At 41.4% G+C, this 22984-nt stretch overlaps 2 protein-coding genes across 9 annotated transcripts in view; one reads left to right on the forward strand and one right to left on the reverse strand.

The window, feature by feature from the left end:
* The window catches only part of DDX39A (DExD-box helicase 39A), a 26821-nt gene extending 6147 nt beyond the window's left edge, over positions 1-20674 (forward strand). The window contains exons 1-11 of one of the 3 annotated variants that reach the window (XM_074310230.1): positions 10254-10390; positions 12970-13183; positions 13877-14004; positions 15841-15933; positions 16503-16686; positions 17934-18052; positions 18885-19016; positions 19128-19237; positions 19754-19898; positions 20179-20326; positions 20501-20674. In XM_074310230.1, the coding sequence (XP_074166331.1) occupies positions 12976-13183; positions 13877-14004; positions 15841-15933; positions 16503-16686; positions 17934-18052; positions 18885-19016; positions 19128-19237; positions 19754-19898; positions 20179-20326; positions 20501-20517 (1284 nt within the window). In that variant the 5' untranslated portion in view covers positions 10254-10390; positions 12970-12975 and the 3' untranslated portion in view covers positions 20518-20674. Of the gene's footprint in view, positions 1-10253; positions 10424-12969; positions 13184-13876; positions 14005-15840; positions 15934-16502; positions 16687-17933; positions 18053-18884; positions 19017-19127; positions 19238-19753; positions 19899-20178; positions 20327-20500 lie in introns of those variants that run through there. The other 2 variants (XM_074310222.1, XM_074310237.1) reach the window with 2 other exon arrangements.
* Positions 20675-20772: 98 nt separating this feature from the next.
* ADGRE5 (adhesion G protein-coupled receptor E5) overlaps positions 20773-22984 on the reverse strand; it is a 76628-nt gene continuing 74416 nt past the window's right edge. For 5 of the 6 annotated variants that reach the window (XM_074310052.1, XM_074310088.1, XM_074310043.1 and 2 more), the window contains 5 exons: positions 22587-22653; positions 22377-22468; positions 22090-22258; positions 21460-21552; positions 20773-21357 (listed from right to left, as the gene is read on the reverse strand). In XM_074310052.1, coding sequence (XP_074166153.1) covers positions 21325-21357; positions 21460-21552; positions 22090-22258; positions 22377-22468; positions 22587-22653 — 454 coding nt within the window. In that variant the 3' untranslated portion in view covers positions 20773-21324. The remainder of the gene's footprint in view (positions 21358-21459; positions 21553-22089; positions 22259-22376; positions 22469-22586; positions 22654-22984) is intronic. The other variant, XM_074310078.1, reaches the window with a different exon arrangement.

A 22984-nucleotide genomic window follows, 5' to 3' on the forward strand; every position in this document is an offset into this window, starting at 1 on the left:
TAAATTTAATCAATTTAACTACTGTATATCTTGGAGTTTGCAGCCTTTCTATGTTCAGAAGTTCTGGGTAGTTCTCTTCTATGATCTCTTCTGGGAGATGTATGATCTATGATCCTTAGGTTGTCTCTATACCCTATCTTCTATGTTTTGCTTACACAGTGATATATATATATATATATATATATATATATATATATATATATATATATATACATACATACATACATATATTTGATACACACACATATATCTATATTTAATATATACATACATATATTTATATATTTGCTTCTCTTAGATTATCCTTTACTTCTATATCTTTGGATTCCCACTATATTATTCTTTCTTTTGTTTCTTTGTTGAGGCTGCCCATACAGATTCCAGTTTTGCCCATTATGCCGGCCATAAATTTGGCTCTCATAATTCTCATTTTTCTTTTAAACCAAAGCTTCTTAAACTGTGAGTGGTGACCCCGTATGGGATTGCATAACTTAATGTGGAGATTAACAAAGTAAAATGTATTATCAGTAAATATTTGATTTGTATCCTTATTTTATATAGAGAGTTGTATAAAAAATTTTCTGGCAAAAAGACTAGTGGGAAAAGTTTAAGAAACCCCTTTTTAAACCTCAGAGGAACACCATATTCTCATGTTCTCTTCACATTCCACAAAGTCCTCTGTTTCATCAAGAATTGGATCATTTTCCTTTGTTTTGCAGTATTTATTCATAGATGCCTGGACTAATTTACTAGCTCTAAAGGCCATATTTCCTTCTGTTGCTTCTGTTTCCTCACAGATTTATCTGCTTATGTTCAAAATCTTTGAATTTTCAACTTCCTGAATTCTGATAATTTCTCCCTCCTCCCTTAATTTCCCCCTATCACTCACTTTCTGATACCTTTTCCTCTGATTGTGGCTGGATCTTGAAGTATCAGTCTTCTTCCTTGTCAGGCAATTCATGGTTCATTAACCTAGATCTCAACCTCAAATAACTTTTGAATGGCCAGAACTGGCTCTAGCTAGTTGCTATGCTCTTTCCCTCAGCTTTAGTGGAGTGCTTCATAGCCCCTCCAGTCACAAAGTGATTTGTTCTGCTTTCCTGTCCCACTCTCTCTGTTCCTAAGTTTTTTGACCTGAACTGATAATGTGGAGCTTTGCAAAACTGGTGCTATGACAAACTTTTGCTCTTTGTGGGCTACACTTACACTAGCTGTCTATGATGACCAGATCAAATTTATACAGACTGGGGCTAGTAATAAAAAGGCAGGGGGAGGGAATGACCAGATATTGTTTGGTTTTGTTGTAACTCTGTGTTGTGACCTCGAGTCTGTTAGAAGTAGGGAAAGGGTACTGAATGAGCTCAGGATCATTGAGCATCAGTTTGGGATTGTTTTTCTAACTTTTTGGATTCTAAATATTCTAGATCATGGAAAAAGCTGAAGTTACTTTATCTTTGGTGCATAATTTAGAGAGGTTTGAAAGATTGTGGGGATCCTCCATCTTGTTGCTCACATGACCTAGACTGGAGATACTTCTTTTTTTTTTTTTTTTTTTTTTAAATATATCAACTATTTATTTATTTATTTTTATTTTTTTTAATTTAGAAATTTTTTTTGCAGTATATATGAATGAGTATTTTTTTAATAATATTATCCATTGTATTCATTTTTCCAAATTATCCTCCCCCTCCCTCTATTCCCTCCCCCCCCTCTATTCCCTCCCCCCCCATGACAGGCAATCCCATACATTTTACATATGTTACAATAAAACCTAGATACAATATATGTGTGTAAATACCATTTTCTTGTTGCACATTAAGTATTAGATTCTGAAGGTATAAGTAACCTGGGTAGATAGACAGTAGTGTTAACAATTTACATTCACTTCCCAGTGTTCCTTCTCTGGGTGTAGTTATTTCTGTCCATCATTGATCAACTAGAAGTGAGTTGGATCTTCTTTATATTGAAGATGTCCACTTCCATCAGAATATATCTTCATACAGCATTGAAGTGTACAGCAATCTTCTGGTTCTATTCATTTCACTCAGCATCAGTTGATGTAAGTCTGGAGATACTTCTTAATACAAGATGTGAACTTCTCCAGTGATATTACATTTGGAATAATTAGACTTAAGTCATGGCTAATATTAATTTGAGCTGCACTCATGGACTTGGTCTTTAAAAAAAGAGTGGACACAGATATAGAAAATGAACAGAGACTAGAGCTGAAATGGAGAGAGAGACAATCAAACAGGGAGAGATACATAGAAATAACTCAGTGAATCATTCTGCACATACCCGTGTACTTTGCTAGGTATTGGGCATATGGAAACAGAAGATAAAAATAACTGTTATTAAGGTATTTCTATTCTACTGGAGGGAAACAATAAGTAAACACAGAAGTAAATGTAAAATATACACATAACTTAATAAGTCCTGAAGATCTTTATCCCAACACCCATTCTCACAGATTAATTTCAGATTTTGGAACAAGGTTACATATCCCCTCGAAGTTCTAGACTAACCCACAACCAAGGAATCAGGGGTGATTTTCTAATGCTATTGGCTAAATCTTCCACGGATATGCTTCCTGTCCTTCTCCCCTCCTCCCCAAATATGTTAGCAGTTAAGAATCATTTAGTCTGCCAGCCTTCAGTAGCTTTTATACAGGCATATTTATTAAATGGCACAGCAAAAATAGTTTGTACAAAACACCCCCCCAAAGTGTGTGATAACTCTGCTATAAGTGCCTGAAGAGTCCAGGGGAAGAATAGCTAGAAGGAGAAGTAGATAGAGTATCAGCCCTGACTTCAGGAGAACCTGAGTTCAAAGCTGACCTCAGATATTTAACACTCCCTAGCTGTGTGATCCTGAGGAAGTCTTAACTCCAACTGTCTCAAAACAAGAGTCCAGTGAACTCAGATTTAAATAATTTATGTGACAAGGGGCAATGGGCAATGTTTAGGTCCAGATAATTAAAGTCCTTTTCTTCCATTCATGGGGTACAAAGTTCCCCTTGAGCATATTGAATCTTTGCTGGTGTTACTGTGAATTAGTCCTGCAAAGATGCTGAGAAGCTAATTCCTCAAGACAATGAGGGGGAGGGGAACAACTCCAGGCCAAAATGCTCCTCTTCATCCACTTCCCCCAGCAATTCAAGAGACATAGAAGGATTGTCCTCTCCTCACTCTCAGTTCACTGAAATGTCTGCCCCCAGTGCTAATGATCTCAATATTCATATATAGATAAGCATCACTTCATTCCATCAAATGATTTTCAAAGATTTTTCTCTTTAATTTTTTCAATAGCAAGCATTTTTATCTATTGTTCCTTCTACTGTTTTGCTCCCCAATGATAAAAAACACTTCAAAACAGATCTACATAATCCAAGGAAACAAAATCCCATATTAGCCATGTTTGAAAATGTTTCTGAGAAATGAAGTGAATGGCATGCTTCATCTCCATTCATTTGGAATTGTGGTTTATTATTGCATTGATCAGAATTTGTTGTTATTGTTGTTTTTTTTAATTGTATATATTTTATTTTGAACCTAAGAAATAAAATGGGCTAAGTTCTTCAAAGGTGTTTTTTTTTTTAAATGTTGTAACCACATACATAGTTCTCCTAGTTCTGCTTATGTGGATCTGCATTTGTTCTAAAAGAATTTTCAAGTTTCCTTTGAAATTAATCCACTTATGTCACTTCTTATGTCATAATATTATTTCATACATTAATATACCATAATTTGTTTAGTTATTCCCCAAAAGGATAGCACCTTAGTTTCCAATTTTGTCTATAATGTGTTTCAAATGTTTTTGTTCATATAGATCCTTTTTCCCTTTGCCTTAATTTTTTTGGGGAGATAAAGGCCTAGTTTAGCTAGGCCAAAAGGTATGACAGTTTGGCATATGAATAGGCATATTTGCTTTCCGGAATGGTTGAACAGCTCTATCAGTGGAACAGTAATGTATTCCCTCTAGCATTTGCCATTTCTATCAGTCTGATGGTTGTGAGATGAAACTTAAAGTTACTTTAATTTTCATTTCTCTGTTTATTAAAGGTATTAAACATTTTCTCATGATTGTTGATAACTTGGGTTTCTTTTTTTGAAAACTTTCTTCTACTATCCTTTGGGGATATAACTAGGAAATGGCTCTTAAGTCTTATGTATTTGAATCATTTCTTTGGAAATGAAGCCCTTATGAGACAAACTTATTGCAAGGATTTCCCCACATCCCCAGTTATTGGCTTCCCTTTTTAATTTTTACATTAGATTTGTTTGTGCAAAAATTTTTAAATTTCATATAATCAATACTGTCCATTGTATCTTATATGATTATCTTTAACATTTATCCAATCATTGATTCTTCCTTTATCCATAGATCTAAAATGGAATTTCTTCCTTACTCCTCTAATTTATTTATCCTGTGATTTTTTGGGGGGTTGGGGTGGGGATAGGAATAGATGGGGAAGACAATTAAAGTTGAGTACCTTGTTCCCAGTTTCACAACTATTATGAAGTGTCCTGACTCCAGGGTCTATGCTCTATCCACTGCACCATCTAGCGGTCCCAGCTGTAATTTTAAAAAATATCTAAGTCAGACCCATTTGGAACTTATACTGGTATATGATAGAAAATATTAGTCTAAAACAATTTCTGTCACATTATTGTTCCATTTTCTCAGAATTTTTTTTGTTAAATAGCAAGTCCTTTCCTTATTATATGGGATATTTGGGTTTACCAAACACTGTGCTACTCTAGTTTTTTTTTTTTTTCTTCCTTTTTTATGCAGTGTATTTTATTCCTTCTATTGATAAATTCCCTTCTCCACATCATTTTCTGTTTTGTTTTGTTTTGTTTTGTTTTGTTTTTTTTGCTGAGGCACTTGGAGTTAAGTGACTTGTCCAGAGTCACACAGCTATGAAGTGTTAAGTGTCCTTAGGTCCTCCTGACTTCAGGGCTGGTGCTCTATCCACTGTGCCACCTAGCTTCATCTCCCCCCCTTTTATAAAACAATTACCAGCACATAACATAGTGTGTAGCATGTAGCACACATAGTATTTGCTTAACAAATAATAACTAATTACCAAACTGTTTAAATGATTACTGTTTTGTAGCACAGGTTGAAATCTGGTACAGATAGATCTCCTTCTTTCTTACTTAAAAAATATTACCCTTGAAATTGTTTATCTTTTGTCCCTTCATATGAATTTTTCTACTAATTAGTGAAATAAAAATTAAAGCAATTCTGAGATGTTATTTCATATTCATTGAAAGTGGCAATATATATATATATATATATATACATATATATATATACATATATATACACATTGATAACATTGTAGATAGAGTGGAGAATTGATAGAAACATTCTTGAAAGTAATTTAGAATTATACTGAAAAAGTTACTAAACAATTCAGCCATAACATTGACTATACCAAAAGAACTCAATGAAAGAGGATAAGGTCTCACAGGTACAAAAATATTATAGCAGGTTTTTTTTGTTTTTTATTTTTGTGACAACAAAAAACTGGGAAATTAAAGAGATGCCTATTAATTGAGAAATGTCAAATAAGTTGTGATATATGAATGTCATGGAATACTATAAGAAATGAGGAAATAGAGGATTTTAAAAATACATGGAAACACTTAGGTGAATTGATACAGAGTGAAGTAAGCAGAACCAAAAGAATGCTTTATATGATAACATCAATATTGTAAAATTAACCATATTAAAGACTTATTATGATGAAGAATGAAATGAATAGAATCAGGATAACAATTTGCATAAGAACAATAACACTATAAAAAACAAGTAATTTTGTTATTAGAACTATGATCAATAATAATGACCATTTGTGTTTCCAGCAGATAATAGTGAAACATATTCATGTCAGAGAGGTGATGAATTTAAGGTACAGAAAGACACACAACACATATGTATATATACAACTATATTTGTTACAAGGATTTTCTTTTCTTTTTTTGTCAATGAGAAGGGAGGTGAGAGGGGAAAAAAATAGATTTCTAATGATTTTTTGAAACAGAGGTGGGAGAATCTAGAGATGTGTGAAATTTTACATACTTCCAGCTGTCAATAGTATTATTTGTTTTACTTTATTAGAAGAGAATTCTCATAGAGAAGGAAGTAATCTCTAAATGTAAAGACAAAATGTCAATAAAACTTTTTAAAAATACTAATTATAGGGGCAGCTAGGTGGCACAGTGGATAGAGTACCAGCCCTGAAGTCCGTAGGACCTGAATTCAAATTTGACTTCAGACACTTAGCACTTTCTATTTGTGTGACTCTAGGCAAGTCACTTAATCCCTAGTTGCCTCAGAGGGAAATATATTAATTATATTAGGGAAACATCCTCTTATTGCTGCGATTTGTTTTTGTTGTTGTTGTTGTTGTTATATTTTTAAAAATAGAAATAAGTGTTAGATTTTTGTCAAAAGCTCTTTCAGCATCTATTAATATAATCATGATTTTATTATCCATATTATTAATATTACATATTATATTTATAGTTTTTATTTTGAACCAAGTCTACATTTTTGGTTGGTATCCAAACTAGCTATCATGCATAATATTTTTAATATGTTGCTGTGTCATACTTGCTAATAATTTGTTCACATTTTTTCATTAATGTTTGTTGGGGATATTGGTCTTCAGTATTCTGCACATTGTCTCTTCCTAGTTTAGGTTCATGATCATAATTGTACCAAGGAAAAGATTAGAAGGATATCTTATTATTATTGTAAATAGTCTGTTTAGTATTGGAATTGTCATTTTAATGTTTGCTAGAATTTACTTAATTTCCCCTGGTTCTGTATTTTTTTTCTTTAGGAGTTAACTTAAGGCTTCTTCAACTTCTTTTATTGACAATGGGTCCTTTACATTTTTTTTTTTCATTAACCTGGGTATTTCAAATATTTTTAAACATTCATCTGTTTCTTCTAAATTGTCATTTTGTAGGCATATAATCGGGCAAATTAGTTTCTAATAATGTATTTTATTTCCTGTTCAATTTTTCCTAGTTCATGTATTTTAAAATTTGTCCCTAGTTTTGTTTATCAACTCAAAGGTATTTTTGCTTTTAATTGTATTGATTTCTTCTTTAGTCAGATTTCTTATACTGAGTTAATCCCTATGATTGATTGAGATGTATTCAAAAGTTAAAATAGTTTAAACTAAAATGAAGTGAAAATTTATGTACCCTATATATACTTACATATTGTGTAAACACCTCATTAACAACTGGGAAAATCAGGAGAAGCTATTCAGATAAAAGAGTAAATTTATGTAGTCAGTCTTCCAAGGGAAACTTACTTTCAGATTTAACAATAATAGAAAGTGTTAAAGGACTATGGAAATGTCAAAATGTATAGAACCCTGGGACTGGAGTCAGGAAGACTTATTTTCTAGTTCAGATATGGCCTCAGACATTTACTAGGTGTGAGTGACCCTGAGCAAGTCACTTGACCCAGTTTGCTTCAGTTTCCTTATCTGTTAAGTGAGCTGGAGAAGGAAATGGCAAACCACTCCACTATCTTTGCCCACAAAAACTCCCAAAGGGGATTTGAAGAGTTGAACAAGACTAAAATGACTCAATGAAAAGAAAGAGTAAATGTAAAAGCTGGGATTCTGGTCCAAGGGTTACATCAGCTTTTTACTGTTTATTGACTGTTTCTTTTTTTTCTACAGAAGTATCGATCAAGCAATTTTAGATATTTCTATTCCCCATAGACCTATATGGGGAAAACTCACATGGTCACATATGACCTGTCAGTCTGGTGAGAGTAAGACTTCTGTAGCTGAAAGTAGCAACAGTTCCTTTGAGAAGTAGTAGTTTATAGGTAACATTATAACTCCGTTGTTACCTTTGTAACATTATAACTTCCTGGTCTGGAAGGGAAGATATTTGGGCTCTAACCAGTCTGTCATTTACTAAAAGTATCCCAGAATCAGACAGTATTACAGACTGAAAATACCTTAGACACCAGCCAGTCCAACAAGTAACTTCATCAAGTTTACAGAGAATGAAGAAATGGCAGATCTGGAATTTGAACCTAGATCTCCATAGTTGCATTTGTGGGAATTGGGACTCACACTCAAGTCTTACTCACACTCAAGTCTTTTGACTCCAAGTCCAGTTATCTTTTAATTAGATCATGTTTCTTCCCTTTCTGGGCCTATTTCCTTAACTAGAAAATACTAAAAATATAGGATTAGGGTAATGCCCTCTCTTACTTGGCCCAGTTCATGTCCTTCTCTCTTCCATGAAGCCCTTGGGATTACTTTGATTGAAAGTGACTTCTCTATTCTCAAATTTCCCTTAAGAATTCTGAATCATTTGAGCAGGATGAATTTGAGCTCCTTGAAAGTAGGTATCAATGAGGGAGTGCAGGGAGTCTTTTGATTGGCTGGGACTTATCCCCTTCACACCCATTAAACTCTAGTGCCACAGTGAATATAAATTTCTCTATTCCATATGTAAAGATTCTCACTACGAGGCCTCTTTTTGCCTTTCCAGCCATTTTATATGTTATTCCCCTTCATGGACTTTGCCATCTAGTTATCCTGACCTATTTGCTGTTCCACACATAGGACTATCCATCTCCTGGTTACCAGGACCAGAGTTGACTGTTTGGGGTTTTATCCTTGGACAGAAATTCAGGGAGAGATAACTAATGGTTTCCCTTTTCCAGAGCTGTGTCAGTCAATAAGCATTTATTGTTTATGAAGCACAAGAGATACAAAGAAATTTATGCCTTCATGTAGCACTTGTATCTGGTTACAAATAACCATGTAAATATCAGATATTTGTTGTTAATCATGTCCTTCTGATCTCTTCTACCTCCTGAGTTCTGTCCAAGCTCATGTTCATTGTTTCCCATGATACTACCTATCTCATCCTCTGCCATCCTCTTTTACAAAGGAGGAGGTTGTTAATCTTTTCATACCTTGTTTGACCACGTCTAGCTTATTTTGGTTCATACATTTTACATTCCAGAATCATACCTAATATTGAATTTTATAGCACTGGATTTTCCTTCCATCACCAAGACATATCTTACCAGACCTTTCAGCTTTAGTCCAGTTGTTTCATTAGTATCTGAGCTTTTTCATTTTAATACCATTTATCCGGTATTCTTTAATATAGTCTATACGGTTACTGAAGTGGTTTCTCATACTACTCCAATAGATCACCTGCAATCTTCACTACACCCAGGCTAACCCTGCATGGCACAGTTCCTCGATTCAGTGAGCTTCACAAGCCCCTCAACCACAATAAAGCAGTGATCCAGGATAGATAAAAACGCTGTAAATGGGAGGGAATATCAGGTGGAAGGAACTTAAAGAAAAGGGGTGAACTCTTGCATATGATGCGTTTTGAATCCAGTTTTGAAAGAAACCAGTGGGTGAATTGAGGAGGGATTGGATTTCAAGTATAAGAAACAATTACTCGTTGTTCTCCTTTTTTACTCAAAAAGTTTGGATTTGGGAGATGAAGAGAAAGGGGAAGAGTTCCGTTTCAAGTGAAAAGGACTCCGTGTTGCTCCATTTTGGAGTACCTGAAGCAGGTGGAAACTACCTTTTTTGGTGCGTAATTCGCAGGAATAGTCAAAATAGAAGCTAACACCATGGGGAGCTCTTCCTGGACACGCTGGATACTCTCTCTGAGCTACCCCGGCTTTTCCAGAATCTCTGACTCTTTCCTACAGTCTCGGGATCCTTCTCCCCGTCTTTTCTGTTTCTTTCTTTTCCTTGGGTGCTGAGGACTCCTCCATCTCATTAACCGAATTTATCTTTAAAAATTGATTGGGAAGCACCCGAGTGTGCTTTGTGGGATTTGGTCTGAGTGTCAGAATTGTTAGTTACAATTTTTTGGAAGCTATGGATAAGCTGGGATGGAACTCCCAAGCTGGAGCTCCGTAGGAGAACCAACTATAGGCGATCAGGCCTTTTCTACCCACAATGCATAATGCCCCAGATAGGCTTCATTAGATAATCTTGCCATTATTAAATATGGCGGCAAGTGCGTAATCGCCGAGCCTGGTCACATGGTCCCATCTCGGGCGAGCCCCTTAGAATTAATTTGACCACTCAGAAGGGCTTTAGCTCTCATCGACGTAGACTTTACCCAATGAAACATTAGGATCGTCCCTTCCCCCCTCTGTAACTTGCGCGGTTAAAACCAATTAGCCAATCAGAACTTAGTCCCTTCTGAGTGAAAGGCCAGCAGCCCAGTGAAGGAGCAAGTTGGCTGGGAAGTTTGGGGGTGGTGCATCAACTTTAGGAGGAAGAGAAAGGAGAAGGAAGGCGGTTTCCGCTCGAGCGCGAGATCCTGCCTTAGTTAACTCTTGGCTTGGAGCGCGTGTAGGTACCCGGGAAGAAGCGTTTAACTTAGGGGTAAGCGGCGGAGGAGGGGGCGCAGGCCGTTAAGGGAGGAGGCTGGGCGGCGCAGGAGCGGGGCCGGGCAGAGAAGGGTTTGGGGGCTGAAATTGAGGCGGCATGCACGAGGCGAGGCTGAGATGGCGGGGGCCTGGGAGGAGTGGAAACCGCGCGCGCCGCCGCGTGCCGGGCAGGGGCAGGGGCAGGGGCGGAGTCGAAGTCGGGGCTAGGGGCGCGCGCGCGCCACCTCGGGGGCCGGCCGACCGTTGGGGCGCCGGACTAGGGAAGGCGCTTGGCCCACATGAGGCGGGAGAGTTGTAAAGGGCCTAGCGCCTCCTGCCGCGGTCATGGCCTACTCTCACGAAACTACAGGGGAGCAGTCCCCAAAACTGGTGCACCCCGACACCCGAGTGGGGGGGCCGAAGGAAAAGGCTCGAGGCTGCATTGGTCTGAGCGTCATCCAGAGCCAGCCTCCCGCACCTCTCCGTGCCGACGACCCCTCCCCATGCTTTGTGTTTGTGGGGGGGGGTCCCCCCTTATTTGTGCTTTGGTGGGGATCCCCCGCGTGCACAAACTTTAGTGAATCCTACCGGGAAATGTTCGTCCCTTGACTGACCCTTCCCTGTCTGTCATCCTGTTTAGTGCAGGCCGCTCTTGTGCGGATCGGACAAAATGTCTGACTCCAGCTCTTTATGTCTAACTAATTGGTTCAGACAGCTGGGATTTCATGAATGGGTGCTCTCACTTTTGCAACTGTTATTCATCTTCTCCCTAGGGACTTAGTGAATTACAATGACTGAAAATAACAAGCCCCTGCCCATCCTCACCATAAATAAGCAGGCCGCCTCCAGTTGTGGCAGTTCCATATATTTGAGACCTTAAGTACTTTTTCAGTAACTGGCCAGATATTTTCCCCTGCTGCTGGAGGTTCGGAGTCTCTTGCAATTTGAGGGATTTTGATTTGATCCATGATATAAACAGGAAATTTTTTCAAAGTAGTGGCAAGTTCACTTGGAGAGATGGGTTTTAACAGTCGTGTGGAAAATAGACTGGGTCTTGTAGACTTGTGCGAAAATTTCTATAAATGGACACGAGAAAACTTTTTTAGAAGTTTCTTAGGAATTCGAGAGGATAGAGGGAGGGAAAGAATGGGAAACTAATAATTAAAAGTTAAAAATAATTGGTTAGTTAGTGAATTCCAAGGCGCTTATGTATCAGGCTAATACAGGGTCAAAAGAGAATGGAAAGGCTTGTGTGATGAGTGAGTTTTGTAAATTTTTCCTATTGTTCTTTAAAGCTATAATTGCCAGCTTAAGTTACATATCCATTAGGGGCCCATAAATTGTTACTTCTTTAAGCTGAGCACCTAGTTCCTGTGTGGATAAGAGCCAGCAACCTGTAGCAGTATTCTGAGGCCCATAAAATTTTAAGTAGCTTCAGACTGAATCTCAGGAGAAAGAAAATGTAATATTCTGGATGACTGAAAGAATATTTTTTAGTCTTTATTTTTGGAATCCCCAAAGTGGGAGCATAACAATAGATATTTCTGGTATTGAAAGAGAAAGGTATTGCCAGAGGTTTTGTTGTTCTGTTTTAATCTAGCAAAAAGATGGTGTTGCAGAGTCCAAGGAAAGAAGACACCTCTTTAGTCTTGTCTTTGTCTTCCTCTCTGTGGATTTGAAGTTCCTAGGATTTATGACAGAGAATATTGGTTTAATTTTTTTTTAACTACGAGGTTTTGTAATGAATACATTTTAACACGTGGCTTAAAATAAAAATAAGTACTATCTTTTAATTGGATTCTTGTTTTCAAGCTCTATTAACCTAATTAAGAAGCTTAGGTGATAGAAATAGGACTTATCCTGTATTTACTGGAATAGATCTACAACTTGGCAAGAAGCCCTTTAATCAAAGTATTCTAACTAAGGATGGTGTGTTATGAGCCCCAATAGAGGGAGAAAGCAGTTTTAAGTTGGGGTTCTATAGTAGCAGTCTGTCCAATCTTAGCACTGAACTGTACTTTTCTTCCTTATGGCGCTCTTTAAATGGTCTTGTCCTGCTTAGGTGATGAGTTTTCCCCAGCTGGGGCTCAGAGTACTTATCCCACCTTCCCTTGGAGTGCAGACAGATATTGAACATTCACATATTTGTTGGTTGATGAGGGCAGGATTCATGATGCTTGCTGGCATCTTTGAGGAGTTAGATTTTTTTTTTTTTTTTTCCCCCTGAGGCTGGGGTTAAGTGACTTGCCCAGGGTCACACAGCTAGGAAGTGTTAAGTGTCCTAGACCAGACTTGAACTTGGGTCCTCCTGAATTCAAGGCTGATGCTCTATCCACTACGCCACCTAGCTGCCCCAGAGGAGTTAGAATTTCTAATATAATTTGTACAGTGCAGAATGATTTTTTGGTCTCTTGATGTATCTAGGCATTGAGAATGATCCATTTGTTTTTTTGTCTTAATTTTATGTGATTGACCTATGTCCCTTCTCAGTTGCTGTTAGAGAGGCTGATATTGTTCGTTCTTCCTTCCTTCTGTTGATGAGGCTACATCTTCTCTCCTCAGGACAGAATGGCTGAACAAGACGTAGAAAATGAACTGCTTGATTATGAAGAAGATGAGGAGCCCCAGCCCATGACAGAGAGCACTCCTGCCCCCGCTAAGAAGGATGTGAAGGGCTCCTATGTCTCCATTCATAGCTCAGGCTTCAGGGATTTCCTTCTGAAGCCAGAGCTCCTGAGGGCTATTGTGGACTGTGGCTTTGAGCATCCATCTGAAGGTAGGCCTTTGCTCCTTCTCATCTTCACAATCCCAGCTATTCACAGAAATAGGGTAACATTTATGATTTATAATAATGACTAACACTTATAGCATTGTTAAGTTTGCAAAATGCTTTACATATATTATCTGATTTTAAAAATTTGTTCATCTACAACTGCACTTATTTAGTTTGGTCTCTATGGTAAAGATATCAAAAGCTAATTAGAAATCACCTCCCTCTGTTCCCCTCCCCACTTCCATTACTGGTGATATGTGCTTAGGCACCTCCTTAGTTGTTTTCTGTCTTTTGATAATCTTTCTTTAGCCCTTCACTCATCAAGAACTGAAGAGCTCTATTTAAATCCTTTCTGATCAGGTGTTCTCAATTGCTTACTTTGGGCTTGCTCGGTTTACTAGAATGAAGACTTCTAAGAACTTATTTTCTCACTTAACAATAATTTCTTATTTTTGCTTAGCACTTTTGCTTGCATTATCCCATCCTCCCACTAATTCTGTGAGTTAAGCAAGTTAGACATACTCATGTCTGCTTAATAGATTGGGAGGTTGCATCTTAGATTGCTTAAATGATTTGCCTAACGTGACACAATGAGCCCATTGCAGAGCTAGGATAATAAGTTGGTTCTTCTGATTCCAAGACCATTAATCTTCACAGCATATTCCCCTACTTAGAAGAATACTGTTTCTTTCTCAGTCCAGCATGAATGTATTCCCCAAGCCATATTGGGAATGGATGTCCTGTGCCAAGCCAAGTCTGGAATGGGCAAGACTGCAGTCTTTGTGTTGGCTACCCTGCAGCAGATCGAACCTGTGGATGGACAGGTATGGACATAGGAGGTGGGAAGGTGTGTCAATCTGTCTGTCCTTTACAGTAAGAAGCCTTAGCAGTTGTGGCAAGAACTTCTCTTTCATTCTTTCACTTCCATTATCTTTCTGGGAGATAAGAAGTAGATGAGCCCATTAAAGATGCTCTTAATTCTTATGGAATTGATTTAAATTAAGGCTTTGCTTTTAGCTTTATTAGATTGCAAGAGAGAGATGAAAGGGAGCTAGATTCCAGAATTCCACTTTTTTATATATTCCTTATGTACTTAAATACATATTTCAGCAGTGAAGATTGTAAGACTTCTCTGTAATTCCTGCCGTTGTTCTTCCATAGAAGGCCCTGCCAGTGTGCTGGGGGTTCTCTTCTAGTTTTTATGTTTTGTGGGTCCCAGGATAGTGCATGGGCTGTATGCCATGGGACAAGTACATCTTTTCTGAATATAAACTTCTCTCCCTCTTTTTTTTTTTTTTTTTAAATTAATTTTTTTGTTATACATATTATTAACTTTTTTAAAATACGTATTTCTTTATGAATCATGTTGGGAGGGAAAAATCAAAAGGGAAAAACCATGAGAGAGGGGGAACATAAAAACAGAAAAACAGAAGTGAACATAGCATGTGTTCATAATCTTCATTCAATCTTCATAATTCTTTTTCTGGATGCAGATGGTGTTTTCTATCCAAAGTTTATTGGGGCTGCCTTGGAATAAGCTTCTTTAATGATCTCTTGTGCCTCATTTTGGGCATGGGTAGCCAGCCTTCTTGTGTTCCTGGCATAAGATGTGTTTGCTCCATTGACTTTTGAGTCATCTACAACTGTAAGGTAGTCAGGTGTGGAATAGGGGGTTTGGTAGAATCCATCCTCAAGAAAAGGCTTTACTTAAAAAGACCCGATGATTCCTTGCTGTCTGTGTGGTAGAGGAGGTTCTTGTCTTGGCTTTAGCTGCTCTACATGAATACAACTGTTTCCTCCTCTCATTACTTCTTAAAAGGCTTACTAATTTCTTTCCTGAGTTAGGTGGCTGACATTCTCCAAACCCACAATCCAGTCTTACCTAGATTAGGCTATCAGATAGATAGCCTAATCTAGATAGGCTAGATAGGCTGTCAGAGGTCTGGAGTTCTTTCCCTTTTGTCTTTGTATCCCTTGGGCCTGCATGTGGTACGCTCTTGTTGATTGGTTGATTGTCTGAGATCTCTTCCCTTGATCCAGCCAGCATGGAGCGAATAGAGCAAGCTCTTCTCAAGAGTGTGACCTTCTGTCTCCTCCTACCTGTGGGCCCTTGTGCAAACCATCTCCCAAGGCCTAGAGGACAGTCCTCATATCTCAGAAAGTGTTTTTCTTCTAAGGCTCACCTAAGGTTGTCAACTTCCTTTTCTGCTCCCTCAAATGATTGTACCTAGATATCTTTGAACATGCTGTAGATAACCCTAATAAAATGGAAGCTCCATGAGGGAAGGCACACTTTGTTGATCCCTATTAGTCCCATTGCCAGTACTTAGGAACTTGATATTATTTATTATCTTGACTAGATTTTTCTCTTTTATGGTTTATTTGATCAGAATAATTAGAAGATCTTTGAGCCATTTCTGTAATTATGTATAGCCTTTATTTCAAATGTTGGGCAGCATATTTCCTTTTAGATATATTTTGTATGACTATACCTTTTTTCCTTCCGCCGAGTTTCTTTAAGGCATGTGATCTATACTTGGAGAAAAGCAGGAAGTACCATTTTTGTGATGGTCTTGGGTATTGAGTACAAGAAATAACAAAATGTGTGACACAGTACCAGGGCTGTTAGCTAGGTCATTTATGTTTTTTTGTCTCTGCAGGTAACTGTTCTTGTCATGTGCCACACTCGGGAATTGGCCTTCCAGATCAGTAAGGAGTATGAGCGCTTCTCCAAGTATATGCCCAGTGTCAAGGTAAGTTCTGGGTGCTGACATGATTGAGGCTGCTACTGCGGTAACCTTTAAGTTTAATTAGACGGGAACTATTTTCTGGAAAGGAATTTTCCCCACTGCATTTTGGAAGCTTTGGGTGTCCCTCAGTTCCTGGTGCCTTCAATTCTGTTACTTGGTCAACATTACAAAACTTGGCCACCATACTGCCTTTGAGGTTTGCCATCATTTATCTTTAAAAGCCTAATGAATTATGCACTGTCTCCAGAGACACAGAGTTGGAATCCCAGCCCTGTTGTTTCTTTTAATGGTCCAGCAGAAGCCTAGATGGGGCTCCGGGCCTGAGGCTGATCTGCTAGACCACAGCAACTCCTCTCCACTCACAAGTGAAGACAAACTCTTATCCTGTAGGGGTTGCTTCGGTGGTCTTTAGTGACAAGTGCTTATCTAGGCAAGAGACAACCTAAAGTCCTCAGCCATAAAACAGCTTTTGTGTTTGGGGACAAGACCTTTTTGGCCAAGGAGTTGAGTTGTTTGTGCTTATATGATGCAGTGATATCAACAATTCCAACTTCTCTACATATATTTTGCAGGTCTCTGTGTTCTTTGGTGGCCTCTCGATCAAGAAGGATGAAGATGTTCTGAAGAAGAACTGCCCTCATGTAGTGGTGGGGACGCCCGGCCGGATTCTGGCCTTAGTACGCAACAAGAGTCTCAATCTGAAAAATGTGAAGCACTTTGTACTCGATGAGTGTGACAAGATGCTGGAACAGCTTGGTGAGTCTACATTTGCCATTTCTGCTGTCCCTGTCCCCTGCATCTATGTTCTGAAAGAACCAGGGGGGAGTGCACTGTGCTGTATGTCTGTTCTTGGTCAGGCAGTTGGGACTAGAGCAATGGTAATCATACCTAGTGCTCTCCAGGGAACTCAGAGACCATCTAGTTCAGCTCTATGAAAAAAAACCTCTTCTGCCAACCATCATGGTCATCTAATTTTTTGCTTAGAGACTTCTAGGGTTCCACTCTGCTAAGTCACCCATTTGGACAATATACATTGTTAAAAAAAAAAAAACTTTAATGTCAAGCCTAAATTTGTCTTGAGTGCAACTTCCTTTCTGCTCCTGATCATGCCCCTGGAGGAAGTGTGAAGGCAGAGCATTAATGTGCACCTGCCAGAAGGACTTTCATTTGACCTCTTGTGACATTGTCTAGCACTTTGGGGTTCCAAGTAGAAAAAACACTCGATCAGGAATCAACTTCTTTGGAGGTTCAAATCCTGTTCTTTTTTATTAGTTGGTAACTTTGAGCAAGTCATATAACCTCTTCTCTACCTAAATTTCACCTCAAATGAGGGCATTGGACTAGATGACCTCAAAGGGTTCCTTCTACCTCTAAATCCTACATTCCTTTGACCTAGTATACTGACCCATAATCCTTCTAGCTTATTTTTTACTTATGTCTCTTGAGTCAGAAAAAGCATTGGGAGCAAGGAGTGAACCAGGGGTACTTGAAATCTCCCAAATTCCTGGCTCTGAATGCATCCCAGGTCAGGCAATCTGCAGAGGCAAGGCTTAGCAGCAGTCATCTGCTATAATTTGGCCCCAAGTCAGGAGGGCAGTGAGAAGTTAGGTATGTGTCTTAAGTGTGTCTGAAGTGCCAACTGCAGCTAGAATCCCAGCAGCTGTCTCTACCTCAGGCTGCCCTACCCCGAGGCCGTGACACGAGGTACACGGGCGCAGCTGGGTTCCCCACTGACAGCGTGTGTAAGTCAAAGTACCGCTCCTTACACCCATCTCTTCCCTTTCATTCCCTGCTGTCATCTCACAGCCCAGAGGGCAGCAGGCATGGGCCTTGGTCCCAAGACATTTTCCCTCCTAGGTCCCGTGCCCTCTCAGCCCACACCTTGTGTTTGCTGGGGTTGGGGCGGAGCTCGGGGACGAGAGTACGGGCAAATGGTTTTAGGTTTGTGTGGGGAGACCTCGGCCTGCAGGGACCTGACGCCCTCTGGGCTTTCTTTCCTGCAGACATGCGCCGAGATGTTCAGGAGATCTTCCGCTTGACACCCCACGAGAAGCAGTGCATGATGTTCAGTGCCACGCTGAGTAAGGAGATAAGACCCGTCTGCAGAAAGTTCATGCAGGATGTGAGTGCGAAGAGAACATGCCCCCAGCCCAGCACACCAGAGGAGAAACCCCCCTTAGCCCCGGCTGCTTTTCGCCCCTCACCTGGGAGCGGGGCCTGCCACAGGCTGGACTGTGCTTGGGAGCAGCCAGGAGTGGCTTAGCTGCCCGCCCTCCCCGACGACAGAGAGGCAAGAGGCCACGTGGTGTAGTGGAGACAGAGCAGTGGACTGAGTCAGAGCTGGGTCTAAACCTGGCATTAACTCGCTGTGTGCCTGTGAGCGAGTCACAGCCCCTCTGGCTCATCTGTAAAATGATGGGGTTGGACTAAGTGATTTCCATACCATAATGGTTCTGTGACTCTGAGCTCTTAACACTGAACAGGTGAGCCCTGCTCTTCTCCCCTCCCTGGGTGAGAGGGTGCAGGGAAGGGACCTGGCTGCCTCTAAAGGTTGCTCAGTACCTGACCTGCGGCATCACAGGGTCCCTGGGGTCAGAGATCTCCATGATGGAGCGGTGTATCCTCTGGGACTAGGGCCTCCCTCTCTGCCAAGGTTGTGGGGGGGGTCTCTGTGCCTTCAGGAGCAGGCACCAACTTTTCCCTATCTCAGTTTCTTCCCTTCCTCTTCTGCTATCCCCCATCGAAATTCCCATGTCTCTAAACGATGCATCCCCATCTTTGCTAAGTATGGACTAGCATTCAAACAGACCCCTTCAGAACGGGATCAAACACAGAACAGGACTACTGGGCTTGCTTTTTGTCACAGCATTTGTCCCGCTCTGTTCTGTGAGGCAGGGAACCTCTCAGGGAGCCCGGTGTGGAAGTGTAAGAATTCCCATCCTTCTTCCTCACAGCCAATGGAAGTTTTTGTGGACGATGAGACAAAATTGACACTGCATGGACTACAGCAGTACTATGTGAAGCTTAAGGACAGCGAGAAAAACAGAAAACTCTTTGATCTCTTGGATGTGCTGGAGTTTAACCAGGTGATACCTCCGTGCCGAGTAAAGCTGGGGGTAGAAGCCCTCGGACTGTTAATGCCCCTGACCTCCAAAGGTGTGCTGGAGGGTCTGATGAGATCTCTCTCTCCTGTTTAGGTGGTGATCTTTGTGAAGTCAGTGCAGCGCTGTGTAGCCTTGGCTCAGCTTCTAGTAGAACAGAACTTCCCAGCCATTGCCATCCACAGAGGCATGGCTCAGGAAGAAAGGTGAGTTTCCATGGAATAGCAGTAGTCATGTTCATGGCTCACCTGTCAGTAGTGCCGCAGTTTCCCTTAGAATATAAGCTACTTGAGGGCTGTGCCTACCATATAGGAAACACTGAATAGTGCTTGTTTACTTGGCTTGAAAGTATGTTTCTCCTATACTGTGAAATCCATTTTACAGCTAGAGAAAAAGAAGTTGTGGCACACAGCTCTCGGGGAGTAGCACTGGGATTTGAATTTAGGTCTCCAGGCTCAAAGTCATCAGTCTTCTTTGTACTCAGTATTGAATACTTTGTATTAAGTTTCCTAATCATTGAGAAATAAAGGGGGGGGGGAGGTTGGAGGGAGAGAGAAGGGAAGATATGGGTTGAAGGTAGGCTAGGGTAGAATAATCTTATCTCAGTAATTAGGCAACTTGAGTGTCTGCCTGAAGGAAAGACTGTCTAGGTAGAGCACTCGTTCTCTGTCTCAGCTTTTGAAACTTACTCATAATTCCCCTCTGTCCTTCCCAAATTTCAGACTATCACGATACCAACAGTTCAAGGATTTTCAGCGGCGGATCCTGGTGGCCACCAATCTCTTTGGCCGAGGCATGGATATTGAGCGGGTCAATATAGTCTTTAATTATGACATGCCTGAGGACTCTGATACCTACTTGCACCGGGTAAGAGCTTGCACTCAGTTTTGACTGTACTCTACAGCAGGCTAGCCAATGCTTACCCCTAAGGGTTAGGGTTTGGGGGAATGCCAGCATGGGAGATGGGAGACGTCAGAGTTAGGACATAGTGTGAGGTGAGAAAACACGTCTGAGTTCGCCAGCATCACCCTAATTGTACATGCCAGCATTGTCTCTGCTGCCACACTTAAAAGGTCTCTGCTCTAGTAACTGAGAAAAGGATGTTCATCTTCTGGTTCTGACATTGCCGTCTCTTGCTTTACTGCAGGTTGCCAGGGCTGGCCGATTCGGTACCAAGGGCTTGGCCATCACTTTTGTCTCTGATGAGGGGGATGCCAAGATCCTTAATGATGTCCAGGACCGATTTGAAGTGAATGTGGCAGAGCTTCCCGAGGAAATTGACATCTCTACATATAGTGAGTGTCTGTGTTGGGGTTTGCCAGGGCTTAGAGCATGGCTGAGCTATCCGGAGCAGCTCAGCAAGACTGGGGCAGAGTGGTACCGAGGTGGTGCCAGGCTGGGGCCTCTTGGAAGAAGGCAGAAAGGTTCTCAAACTGAGTTAAAAAATTCTTTTTTTCTATTTTCTACAGTTGAACAAAGTCGATAACCAAGAGCCACAGACGGGACCATCAGGGCTACCCCTGCCTCCGTTTGCTGCTTTTAATGTTTTCTTTGCTAAGTGACAACGGGTATCCCAACCATTTTTACTGTTTTAAACCTGTAGATTTGTGTAAGAATAAACTTTTATTACAAAAAACTCTCATCTTTTTCCTTTTTAGGAAAAAAAGGCAAGAGAAGCATATGAGGGTTTAGAATCCTCTTTGTGGATATGTTGAGAATTAACAAATTATTAACTCATGCATCAACTCAACCTGTTTAATCTGAAATATCAACCTTAGAAAGCTTAAAAAAGATAAATATAAACAAATTTTTTAAAGTCCACTGACAGAGCTGCCTGTGCCCCCCCACCCCTACTAGTAGATAGGGATGGGGAACAAGCCCCTTTGTACCGTTTGCCTCAGTCACTGATGTTACACTCTTTCCCTAATAATGTGAGAAAAAGGAAATGGATTCCATCTCATCTTCTGTGAACCTGGCCTTTGGTGCCAAAGCTGGGGGAGGGAACAGAGGCCCAGGCCTGGCTCAGAGAGCACCCTCCCCAGGGGGCTGGCTCTGGTGGGGGAAGGTATCATGAGCTGCTTGTTTCTAAACCAGGGCAGGTTTTCCGCTCTCCCTCAGGACAGCATGAGCTACATTTTGATTCCCTTGAGCTTGTGTTCCTTGGATGAGGCCTGCCTTGTAAGGAAGATGGACTCCCTAGGAGTAGTAGGCAAGAGGCTAGAGAAGAGGTGGCAGAATCATTCTTTGGCATGTGCAAAAGCTGCTGTGTCCCCATGGGGCTCGTCGGTGCAGATCACATCCCAGACTCCAGCGAGGGTCTGAGGGCCTGAGAAGGGAGAGAAGGGTCTTAGTTGGCCCTGGATCCTCCCCTTGGCCTTCTGCCCATCCCACTGGGTGGCCACTCTTGCCTGCCCCCTCCCCCCCTTACCCGGCTCTGGCTCTGGCTTGTTGTAGAGGTGGAAAACTCATTGTACTTGCTCTTGGTGACGATGCAGGCCCAGCGCCGGTATTCCTCCCGAACCTACAGGGAAATTGAGTGGGGCAAGATGAATCTTGGCTGTGGCCTTAGCGGAGGTTCATAGGCTTTAGGCCCCTTGGCCTCAACTGTTTTGTGTGGCAGTTAAGTGCTGGAATCCAAAGCCCCTCCACCCCCACATGCAGGCTGATCCACTGCCAAGTCCCCTTGATGCCACATCTTTTGCAGGCTCTTTTCTGGCACTGCCACCACTCCTCCACATGCCTGAACTTGCAGTAACTTTTTGATGAGTCTGCCTGCTAAGTCTCCACTCCTGTCCACCCTCCACTGAGCTGTCCAGTTTTATTCTTCCAAGCCCAGAGCCAACCAACTCATTCTTCCTAGTCAATAACTCCAGGGGCTTCCTGTTCTTATGTTTTTTAGGCCTCCAATGCTTAGAGCGGGGCCCACCATAACAGGCGGCCTTAATTAATGCTTGTTGACTGACTGATTCTGAGCACAGAATTAATCCCATTACATCAGAGCTCTGTAGGGCTCCTCCCTGCTCTGGTGCCCAGTCCCATGCATGGGGGCTGCCCTGACCTTCTTGTTGAGAAGACAATGCAGCAGAAAGAGGAAGCAGCCTTGGAAGCAGTTGAGGATGGTGAAAATGTAGACCAGGACCTGACTCTGAGGGCCAAATAGGAACAGACCAAAAATCCAGGTACAGCCCAGGATGCAGAGTTGAGCAATGGCTGTGAAGGTCAGCATCCTGTTGTAGATTGGCAGATTGCAAGACCAGACCGATAAGCCAGGCTCCCCTCCCCTCCCAACAACCCAAGTGGGGGCCAGTCCGCTCCCCTCCCCCCTCCATACCACACATTTATTACCTGGCTTTCTTTAACTTTTTCATGTCAGGGTTGATCTCTGAGAACTTCTGGGTGAGTTTCCATATAGTGACCACAAAGATGAAGGCATTGAACTGGGGAAGAAAGCCAGACTGGGTTAATGTTCCGAGTCATCAGTACTAGAGTGCACCTGGGAGTTGTAAGTGGGAATCTGGGAGTTGTCCAAGGAACAGGTGATGGTGGGTGACTTACTGCAATGATGAGTGTAATGGGTCCCAGGAAGCTCCAGATGAAGCCATTTTTCAGGCTCAGCCAACAGCTGCATGGAAGGAGGGGGAGGGTACCATCAGTGAGCTCCCTGCCCGACCGCCCCCCACACCCTTGGGGAAAAAGGGGGGATGGGAGGGAGGAGGCCCTGCTACCGGAAGAAAAAGAGACTGGGGGAACACCCCGCTTGTCCCACGGCCCTCCCCCAGAGGGAAGAGAAGGGCATGGGGGCGGGGAAGATCCGTATGCTCCTCTGAGGCGGAGGAGGGAAAGAGAATGTAGGGGAATAAGGGAAAAAGAAACGGGAGGGGAAGGGGAAAGACGAAAGGGAAAGAAGGCTGAAAAGGGGGGAAGAAGGAAAGGGGAGGGAAAGAGCAGAGGGA

The sequence above is a fragment of the Sminthopsis crassicaudata genome, chromosome 1 (genome assembly GCF_048593235.1).
Source record: "Sminthopsis crassicaudata isolate SCR6 chromosome 1, ASM4859323v1, whole genome shotgun sequence".
Classification (NCBI taxonomy): Eukaryota; Metazoa; Chordata; class Mammalia; order Dasyuromorphia; family Dasyuridae; genus Sminthopsis; species Sminthopsis crassicaudata.